Consider the following 15,998-nt stretch of genomic DNA (forward strand, 5'->3'; position numbering starts at 1 on the left):
CCTTTACCCTTGTTGCCTCTATTTTCGCCACTTTGCTCAGTCGTCCATTGCCTATAAGCAACTTCATATCACTGCCATGTAGCAACATGGCCAGAGACATAAACTCGAATTGAGACATTCAGAAAGTGCTAAAAGCAGAAAAGGGGAGCCAGACAGCTGTGTAGTCATCAAGAGTCGTCCTGGGCAAATAATTTGTTAGTCTTTGACCGGGATGAAGACAGGGAGTGTGACCATGTGCCGTCGATAGATAGCTAGTGTGCCGGGTACTCACATTTGGTTGTTGAGCATGCTTACTGTTAGCTTTTATTGCATCTTTGCCTCTACTCCCGAAGCAAGCAAAATAGGCGGCAACGTGTTTGCCATTTATGCGAGCTGGAGACTTGTAGACGAGAGACCCAATTAGGCTGGGGGCTACAGAGTGTTGGTAGGCTCATCAATAGCCATGACTTCGGAATAGTTGGCGTTGACGGCTTTGTTCTCGGCGAACTCGCTCTCGGCGGGCTTATCCTCAAAAGGGTTGAACTCGAAAGACTCCAAGTTGCCATAAGTAGACTTCTCATCTTCGGACTTGATACCTTCCGGCTTGCCATCGTCAGACTTGCCGTCGACGAACTTGCTGTAGTCAACAATGCTTGCCGTGTCCCAGTCAAAGGTCTTCCCGCAAGACGCGCATCTTAACACCCGCGCAAAACAATTAATAAGTGACCGCTCAGAAAACAAGAAGAAACAACACTAGAGAAAATGCTTCCACATGGAGCAAGGGCACTTACTGAACGTGATTACAGCCACCATCAGCCTTCTCAGCGGCGTACTGACACTTAGGGCACTTCTTGATGCTCAACTGCCCCATGGTACGATGACTCTGGCGCTCGAGCTCCTCTTTGAGCTTTCCCTCCGCCTCCCAGCGAGCCTGAACCTCGGCACAGTTCTCGCCCTGGTGAACCTTATCGCCGCATTCAATGCAGGTGAGCTTTCCGCAAGGACAAGTACCAGTGCCGTCAACAGTGGCGGCGTCGTTGTTCAGACCGAAGCGGTAACGAGGCGGGATGTAGCGGCCGCAGGCGGCATCATGGCAGTACAAGGCGGCGTTGCGGGAGACCTCATCGGCCTCAGAGCCCAGGTCGAAGTAGGTTGTAGCATCCTTGCGGCGGAGCAACTGACGCGCCCAGAGATCGGGGAAGGGCTTCTGGGATCCGCAGCCGCCGTCGCACTTGGGCTTGAAGAACGGCTTCGAGAGGCACGACTTCAAGTAGGCGGTCGCGCAGGTGGTGCAATAGGGATCGCAGCCGCAGGAGAAATCCTTGCGGGTGGCTTTCTTGCAGGCCTTCCCGCAGAGGACGCAGTCCTTGATGTCTTTTTTGCCCTCCATGGTATTGATACTTCGAACGTGGGTTTTCGAATATTGATAGAAGTTGGGGTGCCGACAGCTACACCGAGTATGAAGGTAAGCTGACGATGGAAATGGAAAGTGGAGAGTCGAGGGACGGACTCGGGGGTTTGATCTCGGAGAAGGATGGGACCGGAAACCTTTAGCTGTCTATAGGGCGCTCTTGTTCTTGCCTTTGGATGGGTCCCCTTTGAGTGGGAAGGCACTCTGGTCGTGGAAGGACATCGCGAGAGGCTCTCATGAGCACACGGGAGCGTGAAGGCTCAGAACCATGAATTGTCCGTAGCCAGCCTGTGCTACAAAGATGAAATTCTCACGAGCTCGAGGCGTAGATAGCTTGGCCTGAAGTGTCTGCAGTGAATGTGGCCAGTAGAAGGCTTGAGAATCGAGAGTGCTTGAATCTCCGAGGTCTAGTGGCTAGTTGTGTGTGAATATCAATTCTCAAAGGTCTAATGTGGGATTGATATAATTAAACATAAAAAGGCAAAAAATGGCAATCGGTGATAAAATGTGGTGTAAGTGCTGTCAACTTGTCTCCTGAAGCAATGAGAACATTGGCGATGTCTTTGTATTACGGAAGTCGTTTGAATTATCGAGGCTCATTGAGCATCTCTGAATCTCCCATATCCAAATGATTATTCTGTGCTTTGAAGTTCCTTGAAGATTGCAAGTTGGCTCTCTTTAGATTAAAGAACAAAACAAGAATCCAGAATCTGTCGAGAATATCCACGCTGCTTCTGCAGTTTCGGGACATTAAACAAGATTTCTTTGGGCTCATACTTGCATTGTGATGTAATCATGACAGTCTAACTTCAATATTTACTCACAGCCAACATTTTGTTTTCAGGATAAAACTTTCGAATACTTTGTGTGGTTTTCGGTCTTCTCCCAGAATATCCAATTCGGTGGATAATCTCTACTTAATTAGTGTAAGTAATATCCTTCCATAAGTAATCACTTCTAGTCTCTAGATTGTCATCTTGAAATGAAACAATCATATGGAAACACTCGTAGGCCGAATTTGTGGCGGAAATGGGCCAGCAACTCCTGTTCATCATCTATTCAAAACCATGGCGTGCCGATGCGTGGCTAAAATGATGGGCTCAAAAGTGAAAGGGCAACTTGGGCGAAGGAGAACATCCCTCTGGTTTCGAGTGAACCGGTAAGCACAACTACAAGTCCAAGCAGAGTAAACCGTTAATAGATAAGTGACGACTTATCATCGTTTCTCTTTTTCCACTTCTTAGCTACATCGTCAGTACTTTTTAGGTACTCCACTCCCAATCCTTACTTGGCCCGTAACCTGAACTACGAAGTTAGACTACATAAGTATACACTTAATGACTCCGGGATCAAGGTCAAGCGTCCCCTTCTTGATTTTAGTCAGGTAGGGTGCACTATGTAGAAGTCAAAATGTCAAAGTACACCTCGACTTCCACACGCCTAGTGCACTGGCCAAAACCCAGACTACTTTCATCTACCCTGAGATGCACCTCAACATCCATAAACAAACATAGCTGCAAATAAATGGCGCTTACTCGGCCGTAGGTGAGATATCACGTTGTACCGCGTATGCACCGCAGGAGTTTGTGGTTTGACTATGTTACATGAAGGCTTTTCCCAATATGGGCCGTGTTCTTCTAAGGGAATGCCAAGATCTTGACCGATTCAAAGTGCTTCGACTGTGAATCATGATCAAGAGCGCCTGGGCGCGGGCTATGTATTATCAAAGCACTTCGGTTCTACCCCGCAAAATCTAGAATGTCCTACTAGCTGGTGTCTGAGGTACAATCGACACAGATTGCCATAATTGTTCGGATTGCCACGAGGAGCAACAGCGTAAGGGAGATCATGTGTGCATGCAAGCGCCTTACTCCGGAAGTTACAGGCTGGGTGTAAAGACAGGCTGTGACCATGAGACAGAACGACCTAGAAGTCATCGAACGATGACTATAAGCTGTCACTTATCGGCCCAATGTCCACAAGGGTTCACGTTGGACAAACTACATCAGTGTTAGCCCGACTTCCCCTCTCAAGCGGTCAAGCTTATGTTTGCTTCTTGGCTAGATTAGTGCGTAGCTCCTGGTAGTTGTCTTTGGTTAACCACACCTTTTTTAATGCAACATTAAAGCAATATCTCATTGGCTCGGACTCTACCACAGGAATCCTTCGAAAGTCACCTAAAGTCCTGCCGCACTGAAGTATACGACTAGACAAGACAAACAGCCGGATGGTAGCATAGACAAGGTGCAGCAACACGGCTGTCAGAGGCTACACCCTCATACGTAGAAGAATGAGGTGCATAATCCTTAAGCTGTTAGACACATGCCGTTGACAAGGCAGCCAATCCGGTGTTGCTCTCTGTGTATCAACCCCGCAGCTATGCCACATTACTTTGATCATCTGTCTCTCAGCTGAATCAACATGAGGAGTTTGTATCGTTCAGCTATGTTGATCTCCTCGGAATAGTAAGACGGGCATGATATTGCTCCTTTGCATCGGAAGCTTGAGGAGTCGGCTTGAGTGCCAGAGCATGAGATCATGTTATATTATCAAGGGGCTTATAAAGGCCATGAAAAGACAACAAAACAGTTGTCTTAAGCAAGAAGCTTGAACCCAGTCAACTACAGCTGTTGAGCCTTACGTGAACTTCAAGTGAACTCTTGGAAACAAAGGTACAGCCCAGCTATCAGAGACTTGCGATCCGAAAGACGACTGACTAGCTCTATGTTTCAGAAACTCGCCCAATATGCGCTTCGCCACCTCCATGACCATTTTCTTCCTCGCCGCAGCCGCCCAGGCCAGCGTGGCCCAGCAGAATGAACCTTACGCCGTAGCCGCGCGAGCTGACACGGACGAGCCCGTGGCCACACTGGAGAAGAAGGAAGAGACGGGTCTGGAGAAGAGGGCCTGCAACTACAACGGGTGCAAGTGCGACAGCAAGAACAAGCAACTCACCGTCTGCGGCAACTGCGTCTGGAGCCGCGACAGAGGTTACGTCGTGACGAGCAAGAGGATCGCCAACCACATTTACGAATGCTCGCCCAGCGGCAGATGCTGCGACTACGGTGTCGCCCATGACTGCGGTTCCCTCTCTGCTCGGTGCATTGTGAACTGAGTGGGCGGCGACTACTACACTTATTGTCTGAAGGGGTTGACTAAAGGATCAGAATGAGCTTTCATCTCGGGTTCACGGCAAAAGTTGTGTTTGAAAGTGTCGTCTCAAGTCTGTATTTAACTCGAGTCACTCGCTCAAGTCGGGTTAGATCGTGGGGTTTGATTCACTGAAGTTGCAGAGGAAACAAAAATCGGTAAAAAACCATTGGAGGCAATTATGGTTCCATGCAGGAGTGAAGTGCGTAAAGTTGCATGTTCCTGGTTCGAGACACTTATAAGGCAAGACGAGGCGAGTTGAGCCTAAAAATAGGGTATCAAATGACGTTGTGACGTGTAAGAGAAGCAAACTTAGCCGACTTGAACCACGATCTGCCGCGTGCAACCCGCAGTCTAGTCGCAGCCCACGGGTAATAGGCGTCTGGAACCTTGTAATTAGCAAGGTCAGAGTTGCAAGAATACGCGCCTCCCATGGTGATTTTCGATGGGGGGTGGACCGCTTGGCCGCAGACTTGGCTTTTTTTTTTTTTGTTCCCATTGCCCCTGGGGGAGTTTGCGACTCCAGATCTGAGAATAGACGATCGTTTTTGCTTGGACCAGACGAATCAGGTGACTGCTATTTACCTCCGTACCCGAGTTCAGGGAATATTTTTTCACCGCGCCTGTGGAAAGCTCTTACCAGGTGAAACGGGATTGGACATTGCATTCCTTAAAGGGGGCAACTCCCCGGTTAACGACTTACGGGGGCTTACCCCGCGCAGTTGCGTTTACCAGGTGGGGTTCAAAATCTGTGTTGCTCCCACCACCAACTTCACATCACACGCGAAATCTAGTATGCCAAGATGGCTGCCCAAGTTCCCACAGAAGCTTTGAAGAAGCTCAACGGTATGGCGCTCTTCGCCGTAGCTACCGGCTGTTCGCCCGTCAAGTCCGGACTCCTATGCTAATCAATGATTTCTTCTTCCAACAGTGGGAGAGCCTGCGACCAACGGCAAGGCAGCGAAGCCAACGGAGGGAAATGGGGTCGACCACGACAGCGACGACTCGGATGAGGAGGGCGAGGATGTGACGGCACCCGCTGCCGGTGGAGCGGCCAAGAAGAAGAAGAAGAACAAAAAGAAGAAGAAGAAGAAGTCCCCGACCGCCCAGTCCGACCCCCCGCGCGTGCTCATGTCCTCGCTATTCCCCCAAAAGAACTACCCCAAGGGCCAGGAGGAGGAGTACCGCGACGAGAACCTCTACCGCACGACGAACGAGGAGAAGCGCCACCTCGACAACCTCAACAACGACTTCTTGACAGATTACCGCGAGGCCGCCGAGATTCATCGCCAGGTCCGCCAATGGGCGCAGAAGAACATTAAGCCCGGCCAGACCCTGACCGAGATTGCCGAGGGCATCGAGGACGGCGTGCGTGCGCTGACAGGACACCCTGGTCTCGAGGAGGGCGACGCGTACAAGGGCGGCATGGGCTTCCCGTGCGGCCTATCCCTCAACCACTGCGCGGCGCATTACACGCCCAACGCCGGCAACAAGATGGTGCTCTCGCAGGAGGACGTCATGAAGGTCGACTTTGGCGTGCACGTCAACGGACGCATCGTCGACAGCGCCTTCACCATGGCGTTTGAGCCGCAGTACGACAACCTGCTCGCGGCCGTCAAGGACGCGACCAACGCCGGTGTCAAGGAGGCCGGCATCGACGTCCGCGTGGGCGACGTCGGCGGCGTCATCCAGGAGGTCATGGAGAGCTACGAGTGCGAGATTGACGGTGTGACGTACCCCGTCAAGTCGATCCGCAACCTCAACGGCCACACGATTGAGCGCTGGAGCATCCACGGCACCAAGAGCGTGCCCATCGTCAAGAGCAACGACACGACAAAGATGGAGGAGGGTGATGTTTTCGCCGTCGAGACGTTTGGTAGCACAGGCAATGGATACGTCAGGGGAAGATATGGAGGTGTCTCACTATGCCAAGCGTGGAGAGGGCCATGCCGCGCTACGGTTAGATTCGGCCAAGAGGCTGTTGAACGTCATCAACAAGAACTTTGGCACCCTGCCTTTCTGCCGGCGTTATCTGGACCGTCTAGGACAGGACAAGTATCTCCTTGGTGTAAGTTGGTATCTCCACCGCTGACTGAAGAATATGAGCTGACACATAACAGTTGAACAACCTCGTTGCCAGCGGCATTGTCGAGGCTTACCCGCCCTTGTGCGATAAGAAGGGCTCCTACACAGCTCAGTTCGAGCACGTAAGTAATGACTTCCTATCGTTTGTCAGGGATGATGCTAACTTATGCTATCCAGACCATCCTGCTCAGGCCAAACGTGAAGGAAGTAATCAGCCGAGGAGAAGATTATTAGGCGGGGTGAAACCGGCCAAGGATAGGTATTGTCGTGGGTTTTCTTTCCACTTATCAAGACTATCGTTCAGATATACATCAAAAATCCAAGCAATCGAATCCAACAAAACCGTGCCCGAATCTTTGCTGAGAGCGCACGAAGACGAGTGAATTCTGCTTTGAACCATTTCCAAAGGCAGCAAATGTCAGTCTGTTGTAAACGATACTGTAGTTGGGAATAGATTTAAGTCTGCCTCCAGGGCACGATTAGTATCCGCATCTCGGGAGGCTAGATAATCCCTCACGCTGATGTATCTATCGGCATTATTTCGCACAACGCTCAGGAACGCTGAGGTACTATCACAAGCATCCATGATGCTCAGATGTATCTGTTCGAATCCATGTGCTTGCATGTTACGCTGAGCTATCATTAGACCAAGCCCAGAGCCTGTCGTGTCAGCATGCTCGCAGCCCTGCCTTTACCTGTAATTCAAATGGTCTTCAACTTCGCCAGTCATTTCCGGCCCCATAACGGGATGCCGTTCCGTAGCCGGGCACAACGGGACATATCATAGTGGAGACCAGCTCCGACACAATGGTTCGGTACGGGAGGCTCGATAGATAGTATGGCCGGTAGTCTTGCGGATCGAAGGCTTGTGTCTCCGTGTGTGGTCATCCAGTAGCGGTCTGCGGTGATGTCAGATGCCATCATCACGGGCCCGGAATGGAAACCGATCGGAACCCGCAGATGAAGACGGGCGCCGGACGACACGGAACCCGGCGATTGCCTTACTAAGCACAGAGCTAGAGAGGACCCCTGCGCCACTTGAGGCTGAGGTGTGTCAGCATGGCGTCAATCAGAAGCATGCAGAGGCAAGATCATAGGCCGACCCAGAGCCGACGACCACTCATAGCCAATTCCCTTTCGCCCCCGAGCGAGACTTGTCTGGTGCACCGTTCACTGGTCGGCGAACTGGAACTGCAATATCCACTTATTTCTCCACCGCCAATCCGCGCATCTCTGGTTCTCCAAGGGTCCGATCGGCGGCGTCCAGAAGCACGGAGAAGGACATGACAGCTTCATCCGATATCCACCTCGGATATCCAGGTAACGTAAGAGGCGTCGGCCGCGGGTCGGCTGTCGGGGCCTGTAGCAGAAAAGGGCCTTGGCGGAACCTGCTTTTTGTCGTCCCTTCTTCGTCACACTCTCGGGCTGGGCGAAAAGTGTATTCATCCATAGATGTGTGTAGGTAGGAGTGTGTGCGTGTGTGTAAGAGGCTGGAAAGAGCGGAAGAGCTTGGGCCCAGTCTTCTACTCGCCGACTTCACTTCTCTTGCGGCTTGCCGCTGGTTAACGGGAACGGTACGGATGTCAGCGAGCAACGGCGTTTGGAAAGAGGAGAACCGACAAATGCCCATCCACGGATCCACCTTTAGGCCAATCACATGCACCCAGCGATTTCAAGTCGGCGGCCAGCCCGCGTCTTAGGAGGTGCTAGGCCTTTGGTACCCCCATCCCTTCCCCCCCTCGTCTCCGACGTTTTCCATCTCCATTGACGCGGTCCATGCGCGCCATACCCGAAACAGGCAGCTAGGCGAGGTAGGAGGCCCCAAGCCGAGCCAGACAGCGCGCTCCCTGCGGTGGAGTTTTCGTGCCTCCTTCGCTGCGACTTCGCACGCGCCACCCCGAATTCCCATCTTTCTCCGGGGCACCGGCTGGGCCACTTGGCTCTGGGGGGAAGGAATGCAAACTGCTGCAGTGGCAGCAGTGCTTGCACCAAGAGCCCACATAGAAATTTCCAGCGCAAAAAAAACCTTGTGGGGGCCTTGATGCCTTGGGGAGCATTTTGCCACGTCCTGGTTGGTCAGATCAGCTTCCTAAAAAACCCGCACACGACACCCGCTCCACTCTCCGGCCTACCGAAGCTCGCAGCGCGCTGCTGCTCTCGGTTTTTTTTTTTTTCTCTCACCCCCGTCCGATTTCCTTACTAGCAAGGTTCACCTATTATTTTCGCATCCCTTATATCAACAATCGCCTCCCACTTCTTCCATCTTTCTCCCACTCAAAGAGACGTTGACTCATCACAGTTGCTTGACGATAAACAAACAAACAACGAGATATCAACCAGCTTGACTCGTTTCTATTCACGAATACCCACGACACCTACACGACCCCCGATACCGAATCCGAAGACACTAGAGGCTGAAAAAAAAGCGACAAAAACTTTCCCGCCCGCTCCATCACACGAGCTTCCTTTCCTACCTCGCCCGCAATACCTGATACCCAGAAGTAATATCACCACCACACAAAAAATCACATTCAAGATGAAGGTCTTCTCCAACGCAGTAACCTTCAACTACTCCTGGGAAGAGGTCTCAGCAGCAAACTGGCGCAAATACTGTCCGTGGAACGACAAGACGACGCACGTAATCGCCGTCGACACAATCGGCCGCAGCGTCGACCCAGCCACGGGGATCCTCCGCACCGAGCGCCTCATCACCTGCAAGCAGTCCGCCCCCAAGTGGTTCGCCTCCCTCGTCGGCGGCGGCGGCGGCGACCCGGACGTCTCCCACGTCTTTGAGACCTCCTACGTCGACCCGGCCAACAAGACCGTCACAATGGTCTCCCAGAACCTGACCTTCGCCAACCTCATCTCCGTCCAGGAGTCCGTCGTCTACAAGCCCGTCAGCCCGACGCAGACGCAGTTCGTCCAGGACGCGCAGATCACCGCCCTCTGCGGCGGCTGGCAGCGCATCAAGAACGGCATCGAGGACCAGTGCGTGTCGCAGTTCCGCAACAATGCGCAAAAGGGCAAGGAAGGGTTCGAGATGGTCTTGGCTATGAGTAGGCGGGTGTTTGCCGAGGAGCGCGAGCGTGAGATGCGTGTTCGCCAGGGCGCTATGGCAGCATGAAGCGGATGATGGGGATTTGAGGGGTCCAACACCGTGACTCTTGCTTCTTCCCCCCATCCTGGTTTGCAACACGACACTCGCGTTATGCAGCGTTTCTCGTCATTTTTTTTTACATCTTTTCTCAATAAGCGGGCAGCATCACCACAAAAGGATTCGGAAAAAGGGTTACTAGACGGCGTTCAGACATTACATTTTTTCCGGGCCAAGCCCAAAGACGGGGAAGAAGTCTATTCACTCAAAACCACCCAGGTTTAGAGAGGATAAATACCATTCCCACCTGTACAAAGACCTTCGGCGTTTTAGGAATATCCCTACATGATAGAGCATCCGGGGGTTTTCCTCAGACAAGACATGTTCTTCTCGAGGTCCATTGCGACCAGAATTAGAGTGTTTTTAGAAATAATAGACCCCTCACAATGATCAGCAAACTTTATTGCCTCAACATGGAAATGTCCACCCGTTTCATCGTGATTCAGCACAACTGCATTATCCCATTCTTGCCGCAAGTCCACAACCCAGCGAAACTCTAAGTAAAAGGTAAGGAACTACTCGCTCACGTAGGTAGGTAACTCCTTCATGTCTCCATTCGGCTCCGGCACTTCTCCTCATACCGGGCCAGCGTCTCCTTGGTATCCCGATCCAGCGCCGCCTCGCTCCCGTACAGGACCCGCCTCGCAAACGCCGCGGCCTCGCCGAACCGGCGGAGGAAGTAGAGCTCCTCCACGGCGTGCAAGAGTTCTTGTAATACGGGCTTGCTGGCCTTTTCTGTGTTGAGCGGCAGCTCGATCGTCTGCCAAACCTAGCAAGGCAAGTATGTGTTAGTCAAGAACCCTCCCTTTTGATGATTGTCTGCCGCAAGAACAGAGGGGGCAAGCAGGCGGAAGGGGAGGAGGGAGTGTTCTCCGCGGCCAGGGGTTCTCCGGGCGAGTGGAGAACCCGGTGTGGCTTTTGGTCGGGAGCCCATCCGAGCTGTGAAAAGGGCTGCCAAATGAGAACATGAAAAGCAGGATGAAAAGACCGAAAACCCACCACCCCCTCGCATACTCCATTTCAAAGGGCAGGGGCTATCAAAGCCAGCAAAATTGGATATGGATTGCTTCGGTTCAAAAGACATCGAGAAAGCAAGGGAAATAATGACTCACATCGCCGTCTTGCACCTTCACCCGATACGTAGCCCGAAGACTTTGGAAGTCCTCTTCCGACTGCCAGTCTCTGGGCTTCTGCTCCTCCTCGTCAGAGTCGTCGATGGCGATGTTGAAGAGGTCGCCTTCTTCGTCAGCCATCTTGCGCTGTTTTATTTTTTAGGCGTATGGCCCTTGGAATTAGACAAGAATCCGGAGTCAAGAGAGGTTTCGGAACTTTCGATGAAGTCCTTTCAAGGGTTCGGAGTAGTCTCTTCAGCTTGCTGCTGACAATTTTGGAACCGATCCTCTTTCGTAAGTCGACGATGGGAACAACTATTCTCGTCCGGCGTTCGAGGGGCTCGAGAAAATGAACGTCCAAAGAAAAGGTGATTCCCCACTCCGACCACTCCGTCGTGGTCCAGGTGGTCGGGTATCCAGTTCGCCGATTAATCAGTAAGATATCCGTACAGAGGCCGGCACGCTGGAGGAGACTGACTGACTGACTGACTGACTGACTTGGGTGGGATTATGCAACTAAACAATACGAATTGTGCTTGTGGCTGCAAATTTTTTTACAAGCAAGTCCTGCCGAAACGGTTTCCCCAACATGACATCAAGCCGCATGGCGGGGTTAGTGGGGCCGTTTGTGCACCTAGCGGGCCGCGAAGCTTCGAAGCTCAAACCTCATCCGTCCATTCTATCCCCCCCGCCTCTCCCGTCCCTTCATTCCGATCTTCCCGTTCCGTGAAACCTTTAATTGACTTCAACTTAAGGTACCTAGACTGGGGCTACATATACACGAGGGAAAGATAGAATAGTGTTTGTGTGCGCCTATTCCTTCCAGTCGAAATGGAGCAGCAAGTAGCCAGGCTTGTAGAAAAGGCGTGGGATAAGTTCCAAAAGACGCCCGAGGAGAAACGCCTTTGTGAGTCGATGCCCTTCATACGATGTTATGGAGCTTCCTAGCGCGTTTGTCGAAGATTGCCTACTCCCGGTCACCCCGGCTTCCCAATAGAGCTCCAAGATGGTTTTGGCTATCATTTCAATCAGCTTCTGCCCCAAAGCGTACAAAACAAGACTAACGTCCCCAAGTGATAGGAATCTCCGGCATCCCAGGCTCAGGTGAGCACGCCTCCCAGTGCCCTCATTCACCCGCAACTCAACACTATCTTGGACACAGCCTCTAACACCCCAGACCAGGCAAAACAACCCTCTCCCAAATAGTAACAACCCGCCTGAACGCCCGCGCCAAAACCCTCGACCCCTCAGACCCAACCCGCACATCCCACCCGCCCGCGGCATTCGTCCCCATGGACGGTTACCACCTCACCCGCGCCCAGCTCTCCGCCATGCCCGACCCGGAAAATGCCCACGCCCGCCGCGGCGCCGCCTTCACCTTCGACGGCGCCGCCTTCCACAAGCTCGTCACGTCCCTCCGGGAACCCCTGAGGGCCGACTCCTCACCGATATACGCGCCGAGCTTCGACCACGCCGTCAAAGACCCCAAGGAGGACGACATCGCGATTCAGCCGTACCACCGCATCGTTGTGTTCGAGGGAAACTACCTTACGCTCGACAAGTCGCCGTGGAGCGACGCTGCGAAGCTTATGGATGAGCTATGGTTCGTAGACGTTGACTTTGAGGTGGCGAGGAAGCGCTTAATAGGGAGACATGTCAAGGCAGGCATTGCAAAGAACGAGGAGGAAGCTGACAAGAGGGCAAGAGAAAACGATCTGGTGAATGGGAAGGAGATTGTCGACTTCCGCCTTAAGGTCGATGAGGTTGTTACCAGCCGAGAAGATGACGAATGGGTTCACGAATGAGAAATGCACGGCACGGTGTTCGGCCTTGGCTAGGGGGTTCTTTATTGCTCGCTGTCAACACTTAATCGTGCCGGAACTATTATGAGGTCCTGTTCTGTCCTGGCCCGTCCCGATCATGTCACCGGCACTTCTGCTCAACCAATTGTGCTGGATATCGGTGGAGACTCGCATCCCAACTATCTATGCAATGCCGATAACCATTCTCCTTCACACTTTCATCTCACTCGGCCGTGGCCCCCGTGAAGCTGCCGGGAAACTTGGCTGCGCTATAACCTGTAGCGAACATAGAGCCTCCTAGTCCCCGGCGTGTCCGAGGCTGGTCGTTTCCCTGCTGTCGAGGGACTTTGCCGTGGCCACTGGGCTGGAATGGCTCTGTATTGGGCGAGAACGCCCCGCCATTTTGGTGAACTGGACCGTTCATATCCATGCCCGCCCCGGAATCCGGATAGCTGATGTGGTACGTGACCGTTACAGCGTGAACGACGCCCACCGGGTACATACCAGGGATCATGGTCTGGGGATGCATCTGAGGTTGCATTTGGGTCGCGTAGTGCACTTGACCCGGCGCCATCTGAGGCATAGGGATGCCAGCGGGCATGGCATAGCCTGTGGGATTGAATGGAACTGCAGGGGCGGTCTCGGGACTCTGCACAGGAGTGGGCGCCGGCGCGGTGACATCTGGCTCAGCCTTGACGGGAGCTTCAAACTCAACGGCCGAGTCGTGCGAAGCGTCAGACATCGCGTCTCCCTTGTCCGATTCAGCAGTCTGGGGAGGAATCGGAGGCTCGTTGGGAAGAACATCCTGAGAAGCATGCTGAACATGCGCACGCTCGATGTCAGTATTGGCACTCGCGTCGACCGGATCGGTCGACTCCATGGCGGTGCCATTGGACACATGTCCCTTTGAATTGTCCTCCCCATGAGCCTGGGTGCTGTCAATGGACGTCTTCGCAATGCTGCTTTCGACTTGCATCTGGTTCTGGGTCTCGGTGCCGATATCGATCTTAGTCTTGGATGCATCAGTGATTTCTAGCTTGGCTGCACTGTTTTCCTTGTTCTCTGCCTTGCTGTCGGTGTTCTTCTCAAGGTTTCCCTCGGCCGATTCCTTGCGTGGAATTTGAGATTCAGTTGAGAACTGCGCAGTAGTAGCGACTGCCTTGTGGTAGTTGATAGCTTCAGACAAACCAGGCATTGAGACCTGCGAGACACCACCGGTGCCTGTCTGTGTCTGCGTAGTTCCTGAAATCCAGTCCATGAGCTTTGCGGTCTCGTTATTTGGCTGAGAAGTTCGCACTTTCTGATTCTGTTGCAAGTGAGGCGGCAGCTTGGAAAACACACTTCGGCTGTCCTTTTCGAGAGGAATCTTGACGTCCTTGATTCCGGCAGGAGCTTCAGCAGAAGAACGTCTCTCTAACAGCTGTTCAGGGCTGTACTGGACCCGAGGAGGGCGGTCTGTAGTGTACATGGGGGAGCCCTTGACGTTGGTCAGCTTCAGATTGCTGAAAGCATCCGTCAGGTCTTCCTCGCCATGATCCTTCTTCATAGGCACCACCTCAGTGGCCTGAACGGCGGTCTGGGTAGGGGGAGCGACGTCGGGAGCAGCCGATTCGACGAGAGCGATGGTGCCCATGTTCACCTCATCCTGGGAAGCAGCCATCTCGCGGAGATATTTCATCACCTTCTGCAGCATATCCGTACGCTGAACGAAGTCGGCAGCCGTCTCGGAGTCATCGAACTTGAGGCTGTATCGCATCGAAGGACCCGAAGCGGAGGCTCCGAAACTGACGATACACATGTGGTTCTTGTGGAAATCCAGAGTGTAGTCGTTCATGCTGTGGGCTTGGTCGAAGACGCCAGGACATAAAATGATGCAGACGGCATGTCCATTGGGGTGCTCGTCAGACTTGATGGTCTTCAATTTGATGACAATGTCATGTTCTTTGCCTTGAGCATGAGCCTTGCAACGGCCAGCCCAGTGGACTTCGGAGCTGTTCTTATCAGTCAAGTGAGGCTTCTCCGGGATATTTTCAGATGTCTCCTTCTCCTTGCCTTTGACACTGGGAGCGGCATTCGAAGTCGGCGTTGGGGCCGAGATGGCAGTGTTAGGGGCGGCGACGGGAAAAATCTGAGTGCTCTTGGCTCTCAGATGGGGCGGCAAGGGCATGTTAGTCGCTTCAGTGGATCCAGCTCTAGCATTGCTAGAGCCTACGGTAGCTGGCCTGGCACTGGAAGGGGTAGTAGACGTGACCCTGTTTCCTTGGCCATTTGCACGGAGCTCATCAGCAGCTCTAGTCGAAGGGTATCGATGAAGCTGGGAGCCAGGAGGCATGAGAATGCCATTCTGGCTGGTCTGCATGCCTTGGAAGTTCGCCGCGCTATTGTTGTTAGTTGGGTTTCTACCAGAGGAGAGGAGTCACCTACTTGGGTCGACGTGTCTCGGGTAGGTGTCTGGCTGGACCAGCCGCGAGGGTTGGACGATAGACATTAGAGCCGCCCAGGTCAGGCAGCTGTCTAGCAGCCATGGCTTCAGCATCGTCCATTCCTGTCTCTGCAAGCGCTATCATCTTCATTAGTCAAGCTCCTGTCCTGTGAAGTAGATGGATAAAGCATACCTCGGTAGCCGTTGAGAGCCTCGGTATTCTCCACGTTAACAGGAGCGCGACGGGCGCGCGGCGGTAGAACATGCTTTTTCGGGGTGTCGTCAAGAGGCAACTCATTGATGCGGTCCATACCGAGGTCGGCCTTCTCAACGTCAGTCACACACAGTAAGAACGAGTTCCAGATGCGAAAGCAACGACTAACCATCATTGCGCGCTGGACCAGTTCTTCATTGGTAAGTGACGAAGACGCTGCCTGGAGGCGATGGCTGGGCATTTTGTCCGCCTTTCTGTCGGTTCCCCAGGATCCCATGTTTGCAGGCAAACTGAAAGTCAGTCTGGGATTTTCGCTAGTTTGATGTCGTGATTTGGTTTCGGCGTCTAGATATATCTCTGTCAGAAAGAGTTCAGACCCCGGGATGGTCGTGCTGCCCCCGGTTGTTGCCCCAAGAGAGTAGCAGAGCAGGCGCAGAATTGGGATGGGAATTAGGAAAGTAGGAAACAAGAGGAGGGCAAGAATACGAAGGCTAGTGGCGATGACAACGAAAATAATTGACGAGTGGTAGATGAAAACGCCAGTAGAGGTTCAGCTTGCTGGACGCTTACCGCTGGAGGTTCTTGGACCTTTCTTGCTGGTTAAAGATTAGTAGATGCCGTCCCTGATGGGAATCGACGTAAAGAAGACGTAAGGCAGAAGCCTAGGGT

General features: G+C 52.9%; 7 protein-coding genes across 7 annotated transcripts; 4 read left to right on the top strand and 3 right to left on the bottom strand.

Annotated features, from left to right (window-relative positions):
* Positions 1-411: 411 nt before the first annotated feature.
* N0V96_004997 (uncharacterized protein) lies at positions 412-1,369 on the bottom strand (the record flags this gene model as incomplete). The annotated part of the gene is made up of 2 exons (XM_053198976.2): positions 412-673; positions 771-1,369. 2 exons carry the CDS (start codon positions 1,367-1,369, stop codon positions 412-414), a joined length of 861 nt encoding a protein of 286 aa, XP_053043555.2.
* Positions 1,370-4,136: 2,767 nt separating this feature from the next.
* On the top strand, positions 4,137-4,505 carry N0V96_004998 (uncharacterized protein; the record flags this gene model as incomplete). Its single annotated transcript, XM_053198977.1, has 1 exon — positions 4,137-4,505. The coding sequence occupies one exon, from the start codon at positions 4,137-4,139 to the stop codon at positions 4,503-4,505; it is 369 nt and encodes a 122-aa protein (XP_053043556.1).
* Positions 4,506-5,343: 838 nt separating this feature from the next.
* MAP2 (Methionine aminopeptidase 2) lies at positions 5,344-6,859 on the top strand (the record flags this gene model as incomplete). The annotated part of the gene is made up of 5 exons (XM_065757279.1): positions 5,344-5,386; positions 5,472-6,416; positions 6,442-6,608; positions 6,661-6,747; positions 6,803-6,859. The coding sequence occupies 5 exons, from the start codon at positions 5,344-5,346 to the stop codon at positions 6,857-6,859; spliced, it is 1,299 nt and encodes a 432-aa protein (XP_065614048.1).
* Positions 6,860-9,161: 2,302 nt separating this feature from the next.
* On the top strand, positions 9,162-9,749 carry UPS2 (Phospholipid metabolism protein; the record flags this gene model as incomplete). The annotated part of the gene is made up of 1 exon (XM_053198979.1): positions 9,162-9,749. One exon carries the CDS (start codon positions 9,162-9,164, stop codon positions 9,747-9,749), a length of 588 nt encoding a protein of 195 aa, XP_053043558.1.
* A 574-nt stretch (positions 9,750-10,323) lies between these two features.
* On the bottom strand, positions 10,324-11,032 carry N0V96_005001 (uncharacterized protein; the record flags this gene model as incomplete). The annotated part of the gene is made up of 2 exons (XM_053198980.1): positions 10,324-10,548; positions 10,892-11,032. 2 exons carry the CDS (start codon positions 11,030-11,032, stop codon positions 10,324-10,326), a joined length of 366 nt encoding a protein of 121 aa, XP_053043559.1.
* A 690-nt stretch (positions 11,033-11,722) lies between these two features.
* N0V96_005002 (uncharacterized protein) lies at positions 11,723-12,696 on the top strand (the record flags this gene model as incomplete). Its single annotated transcript, XM_065757280.1, has 3 exons — positions 11,723-11,798; positions 11,966-11,995; positions 12,074-12,696. The coding sequence occupies 3 exons, from the start codon at positions 11,723-11,725 to the stop codon at positions 12,694-12,696; spliced, it is 729 nt and encodes a 242-aa protein (XP_065614049.1).
* Positions 12,697-12,916: 220 nt separating this feature from the next.
* On the bottom strand, positions 12,917-15,504 carry N0V96_005003 (uncharacterized protein; the record flags this gene model as incomplete). Its single annotated transcript, XM_053198982.2, has 3 exons — positions 12,917-15,071; positions 15,118-15,253; positions 15,309-15,504. The coding sequence occupies 3 exons, from the start codon at positions 15,502-15,504 to the stop codon at positions 12,917-12,919; spliced, it is 2,487 nt and encodes an 828-aa protein (XP_053043561.2).
* Between the last annotated feature and the right edge of the window lie 494 nt (positions 15,505-15,998).

Source organism: Colletotrichum fioriniae, assembly GCF_027942845.1.
Source record: "Colletotrichum fioriniae strain IMI 355084 chromosome Unknown scaffold_5, whole genome shotgun sequence".
In the NCBI taxonomy this organism is placed as follows: Eukaryota; Fungi; Ascomycota; class Sordariomycetes; order Glomerellales; family Glomerellaceae; genus Colletotrichum; species Colletotrichum fioriniae.